This window comes from Humulus lupulus, chromosome 7 (assembly GCF_963169125.1).
Source record: "Humulus lupulus chromosome 7, drHumLupu1.1, whole genome shotgun sequence".
Lineage (NCBI taxonomy): Eukaryota > Viridiplantae > Streptophyta > Magnoliopsida > Rosales > Cannabaceae > Humulus > Humulus lupulus.
The window spans coordinates 14832139-14838368 of NC_084799.1; the positions used below are offsets into that span (position 1 = coordinate 14832139).

At 31.6% G+C, this 6230-nt stretch overlaps 2 protein-coding genes across 2 annotated transcripts; both read left to right on the forward strand.

Moving 5' to 3' along the window:
• The first annotated feature begins 216 nt into the window (after positions 1-216).
• On the forward strand, positions 217-1766 carry LOC133790771 (uncharacterized). Its single transcript, XM_062228531.1, has 6 exons — positions 217-368; positions 512-597; positions 683-742; positions 826-907; positions 1029-1142; positions 1313-1766. The coding sequence occupies exons 2-6, from the start codon at positions 536-538 to the stop codon at positions 1478-1480; spliced, it is 486 nt and encodes a 161-aa protein (XP_062084515.1). The 5' UTR covers positions 217-368; positions 512-535; the 3' UTR covers positions 1481-1766.
• A 1267-nt stretch (positions 1767-3033) lies between these two features.
• LOC133791413 (vegetative cell wall protein gp1-like) lies at positions 3034-4129 on the forward strand. Its single transcript, XM_062229342.1, has one exon. The coding sequence runs from the start codon at positions 3034-3036 to the stop codon at positions 3868-3870; it is 837 nt and encodes a 278-aa protein (XP_062085326.1). The 3' UTR covers positions 3871-4129.
• The last annotated feature ends 2101 nt before the right edge of the window (positions 4130-6230 follow it).

Below are 6230 nucleotides of genomic sequence, written 5' to 3' on the forward strand. Positions count from 1 at the left end.
GTTGATTGCTACTTCATCGATCTTACTAATTTGTATTTGCTTCTCTTAATGGTTGGTTGAATAATAAAAATGTTATATTTTCTGGTACATCATTATGAATTGGATTAGTCTTTCTAATAGGTATCCTTAATTCTCTTATACATTAAACCTGGTCGTTCTATTGAAAATAGTATTTCGTAAAACTTTATGATAAAGTGTGGCAATGTTTGTGTTTTAATAGAAGAAAGATATTCTTACACAAACTTTTGTACGAGGTATGGGCATAAATCACAGGTAAGCTAGAGGCTATGCTGCTTGAAGCAAAAGGCTCCTGGGCATAAGCAGAAAAGGCTTACTCAAGCCTTTTAGAGGATAATCCCCTTGATCAAGTAAAATTTTGTACCTATTTAGTTTTAGTTGATGAAATCGATTTGTATTACTGGATTCTCTTTTTATTTATTTTTTCATCAAAGAACTTTTTAGAAAGATATGGAATGGTTATCTAATTTTTTTTTTCATTTTTCCTACATAGGTAATCCTCAAGAGGAAAGTAGCCATGGCAAAGGCACAAGGCGATATTTCAGGGGCAATTGATTGTCTAAATAAATACCTTGAAACGTAGGGCACTCTAGCTTTTTGTTGTTGAGAAGTTTGCATATGACAGGAGAAACATGTTGCTCATTTGCCTTTTCTTGTCCTACAGATTTATGGCTGATCATGATGCCTGGAGAGACCTGGCTGAAATCTACGTTTCTCTTCAAATGTAAGCACTCTTTCTTTGAGCATAAATGTTATTATTCTTTCATGTTACCATTTGTTACTTCCTAACTGATAAGCTATGCCTAGGTACAAGCAAGCTGCATTCTGCTATGAAGAGCTAATATTATCACAACCTACTGTTCCTTTACATCACTTAGCCTATGCTGACGTAAGTGTCTATCTTGTCTATGTGCACCAACTGCGTTACTGCTATCACTTTGATTTCCTATACTAAGATTTGAGATTTTTCTTAATATTCTCTTGTCTTCCCTTGTTTTCATGGTAAACAGGTACTTTACACACTTGGCGGACTAGAAAATCTACAGGCAGCAAAGAAATACTATGCATCCACTATTGACTTGACTGGAGGCAAAAGTACTAGAGCGCTTTTTGGTGTTTGCTTGGTATGCTCTCTCTAATGAAACACGCTCATTTATTGCACACTTTTTTTGTGTCAATTGTTGCCCCGTGAATGTTTAGTACTTATATCAAGACATATTTGATTTTGGTATACGGCCATTGTTCAAATGCTGGCAACTTGGTGACTGAAACAAATTTTACTTCATGTTACCAGTGTTCTTCTGCCATTGGGCAGCTGGCAAAGGGTCGGAACAAGGAAGACAAAGAGAGTGAGCTACAATCTCTGGCAGCAGCAGCCTTGGAGAAGGACTACAAACAAAGAGCACCTGCAACACTTTCCTTGATTACGACTGCCTTAAAAAACTTAAAAGTTTCATCATAACTCTAATTTGATCGAAACCCTGTTTTAGCATTTCTCTGCTCCAAAGTTGTGCTTGGCAGCTTGATGCTAAAGGCCTGGAATTTACACAAGGATTTTGTTATTTATTTTTGCATTTTGCCCCCAAATCAGTTTTAAGGGTGTGATTTATTCTCTATTTAACATTACAATAACAGTCTAGGATTGTACAACTCGTTTGGGATATCTTGTCAATTCTCCATCCTGTGCTCTAGAACTCATTTGTTGATCTTATATTTCTTGGAAAAAAAATTAAGAGTAGCTTAACATATTTTATCACTCACTTATATTATAAATTTTATGGCATTGCTAGTTTCTTTCATGCTTCTTATTTATTCTTATGAATTTCAGGAAAACCCTTATTACTGTATTTTTTTTTTTGGCATTTTCATATAAACAAAATGGTCAGCTCAAGACTTTTCTAAACATTTTTTTTCCTCAACAACTTAATCAACATTGTGGAGACTGTGAGCCATTAAGGATTGGAGCTAAAAAATAGCCTATTTTTTTGGTATGATGCATCAACTGTAATTGGAATGACTACATACGATTTTTTTTCTTTCGTTCTCATATTAAGTAATAATTTTCTGTGAGACCACTTCCAAATGCTCTGCTTGTCAACATTGATGCTATGGTTTCATCTTCTAATGTTTTATAACATTCACATAGAGACATTGTCTAACGTTTAGAGGTGTAAGGTTTTTGTTTTAATTTGTTAAGTAGTTATTATTATCTCTATTCAGTTACTAAATTAATGATTGTTATTATTATTAATATTATTTTTATTATTATTCCTTAGTTAGTTAGGCGATGGAAAAGGGAAAGATCAAAATTTTTTTTCTTAAGAAAAGGAAAAGTTCAGTTACATTATTATTGTTAGGATATTATTAGGATTTTATATAAATGTTATTATTAGATAAATAAACAAATGATAAAACTAAATAAAAGATTCACTATTACAGTTTTTTCAATTACTTAATTATAAGAGTTAGCTCTTATATTGTCACAAACAAATAACGATGGTAGCTCTACTTTAATTACAATGATTTAATTTAATTATTAATAAAGAATGGTAGCAGCTATACTGTAACTATTAATTTTTTTTTATTAATATATGTTAAAAAATTAAAAAAATCTATAAATGAAATAATATAGAATGCTGAACTTTTAGGATGCCACCTCAACATCTTTTAGGTTTAGCTTTATATAATTATATAAATATAAATATAAATAGATAATTTTCTTTTCCTAAAAATAATAGTTATAACTAACAATTACAAATTCAAATTAAATATCAAAAAAATCAAACATATAATAATTAAAAAAAATAGTAATTGAAAATATTTCAACCACTCTAATCTCTTTTATATATATATATATATATATTCATTGAACAGAATTATTTTTCACCAGAGATGATGATGAAGATACTTATGAGTGTTTTGTTTACACTTTTAATGTGTTTGAATTGTGAGGGTTACTACTGTGGTATCGATCAAATTATTCGATATCAGCCTTGCATCAATGAAATAAATTATATGCTATACAGTGGCAGACCGATCTCTCCCAATTGCTGTAATGCAATTGCCGACATCTACTACAACAGTAATTGTGGGCTTTATAAGCCCTACACAAATTTCTTTCTGCAGGGTAATTATTATTGTTCTCGTCATTACTATTTTTATAATTTTCCACGCCATCCTCAATATCCTCCTCCTTATTATTTTCCACCTTGCCCTCATTACCCGCCCTCTCCTCTTCCTCATCCTTCTCCTCCTACCCTGCCACCCCCTCATCCTTCTCCTTCTCCTCCTACACCGCCGTCTTCTCATCCTACTCCCACAACGCCGCCTTCTCCTCCACCCCCTTCCCATCCTCATCCTTCTCCTCCTACACCGCCCTCCTCTCATCCTACTCCCACAACGCCGCCTTCTCCTCCACCCCCTTCCCATCATCATCCTTCTCCTCCTACACCGCCATCTTCTCATCCTACTCCTACAACACCGCCCTCTTCTCGTCCTACTCCCACACCACCGCCTTCTCCTACTACCCCGCCCTCTTCTCATCCACCTCCCACAACGTCGCCTTCTCCTCCTACACCTACACCGCCGTCTTCTCATCCTAATCCTACAACACCGCCTTCTCCTACTACACCGCCGCCAAGTAAGAGTAACTGTAGTGAGATAATGCAACGTCTTAATCCATGCATTAACGAGATGATAGCATACAATAATCGAGGGTCCAGTCAAATAAGCTCGATATGTTGCGACATTATTTTGCAGGCTTCTGATTCATGCAACACTGCTAATGGTTCGTATTCATGGTCCGTCTCCATTTCTGGACCTGCCTTGGATTACTGCAGGAATCATCACTAGTTATATTTCATTTAGTTTTTGTTTGTTTTCTTTTTAGTTTAGGAAAGAATAAATTTATTTAGTTATTTTGTTTTGTTTGTTTTCTTTTTAGTTAAGGAAAGAATAAATTCATTTAGTTATTTTGTTATTTTTCCAAATTACGGTGGAATTTAGTTATATTTTTTAGTTTTTTCTATTCATTTTTTTAAGATTTGGATTGATTTCTGTCTTCTTATTTATTTGTTTTTTTTTTAAAATTTAAATGGGGTTTCAGTTTATACTTTAATCTCGTTTGTTTCTTTATAATATATTTTAAAAAAAAAAATCTTGGTAATCGATTAAGGAATGAGTTTTGAGATGAAACATTCAAAATAATGATGATTTGGATTGGATAAAAAAATTAAGAATGTGAGGAGCTGCTCCTTAACGCCTATAATAAAACCATTATGGCAGTTTTGTCTTTCTTTTGGTCCTATGAGAGTTGTGTTGAATTAGAATCTTATGACAATATATGAAGATATTGTAAAGTTTGGTACAAACTAAAATCACAAATTTTGTTATAAGGGTCATGTATAAGGTATTATGATGTATGACCGACGCAATGCATGACTGGTTTGATCTTTGATGGGCTAGCAGGGTTTGAACCATTACCTGATGAGGAAACCGAGTCCCATAAGGACTAACTCAATTGGAACCACTTAATTAAGATAAATGTTAAAAGCTTATTTCCTCTATTTGCTTATTTCTCCCTCTTCGTTTAAGCTCTTATTTATAAAATTTTGAGATACGCAGATTGCGATGTTAAAACCGTTTAAATTGGAAAAAATATAAAATTGGATTTGGCTGCCTGTGGTCCTTGCCTCCCAAGCTGCAGCATAGGATGTCAGCGGTCATGGAAACCGCTGGCCTATTTCAGCACCCAATTCATTATTAAAGGTCTAACTTTCAATCTTATACACATTAACATTATTGAATAATATTTTAGAATTATAAATTTGTAATTGATTTTGTGTCAAATAACATTATGTCATATTATTTAATCTAACATTATATTATATAAAATAATATAATAATCTACGTATGGATGCTCTTATGTTACCAATGAACCACATACTTGAAACTGCGAAGGAAACACTGAATTTAATAGTAATATCATAATTACTCGAAAATTTTGACAAGTATTAGTGTAGTAAGAATAATCTCCAGACTAATATTTTGATTTATATAATAATTAAAAGTTTATATTTTTTATAAAGAAAATTGTGCTATTATTTATTTAATGAAATAATTAGGTAATTAATTGCATTTTTTTATTAGTATCCTTGAATATATCATAGGAGATCAGGTTGCTGAATAAAATTGTTGTTATTTCAATAACTTTTGTAGATACGAGATGGAGAAACAAAGAGAATTGGTTAATTGTAAATATTGATATTTTTTTTAGTCAAATGTTTTTTTGCATCATTTTTGCTGATTTGGATTTTCACATTTTACTTTTTTCAAATTTGTTGTTTAAGTCATCACTTAACGTAACGTAAGTATTGTAAGCAATCCTTTAATTAGGGTTTATAATCTAATTCAATTGTAAGAAACTAAGCATCATAAAAAAAATAAATTCGCAACCCATCTTATATTTTCTCTATTTTCTTTTAACTAAGTTTATTTTAACTCTTATATTTCCTCTATTTTTAATTATAACTAATTGTAAATTCAACGTAAAACTAATAATTTTAAATTTGAAATATAAGATATCTTTTAATTCTTTTGTTTTTGGTGTAATTAACTATAAGATAGTTAAGGTTTATATATAACTTTTGAGAAATATACAAAATCATTCAAAATAAATGTGAGATATGTGGACGTTTTCATCACTAATTTTCTAACAGGTTCTAGTGATTACTTAAATGATGGTGAAGGTGGACACGCCAGCTGATGAAACAATGTGCCTCGATGAATTTTTTTTTTTTTGAATTTTTTTTTTTGCTAATAAAGAGATCAAGCAGTATATAATTTACTTATTGGTAAATTGGACGACTAGAAATATGACTATTGCTTTCCAATTAACTGTGTTTTGCATTAATTGCTACTTTATCAATCTTACTGAGTAGTGTACATGCTGTATTTGCTTCACTTGATTGATTAGTGTACATGTTGTATTTGCTTCACCTGATAGTTGGCCGGGTAATAAAAATGTTGTATTTTTCTGTACATTTGATTGATTAGTGTACATATTGTATTTGTTTCACCTGATGGTTGGCTGGGTAATAAAAATGTTGTATTTTTCAGTACATCGTTATGGATTTGATTAGTCTGAAATCAAGAAAAACAAATAGTATTTCGTAAATATTACAATTGATTTAACAACATTAATCCTTTTCTGT

Coding starts and splice junctions, on each gene's coding strand:
- LOC133790771 (XM_062228531.1), top strand. CDS start 536: ATGGCAAAGGCACAAGGCGATATTTCAGGGGCAATTGATTGTCTAAAT. Junction 598..682: donor CTAAATAAATACCTTGAAAC/GTAGGGCACTCT, acceptor CTTGTCCTACAG/ATTTATGGCTGATCATGATG. Junction 1,143..1,312: donor CGCTTTTTGGTGTTTGCTTG/GTATGCTCTCTC, acceptor TCATGTTACCAG/TGTTCTTCTGCCATTGGGCA.
- LOC133791413 (XM_062229342.1), top strand. CDS start 3,034: ATGCTATACAGTGGCAGACCGATCTCTCCCAATTGCTGTAATGCAATT.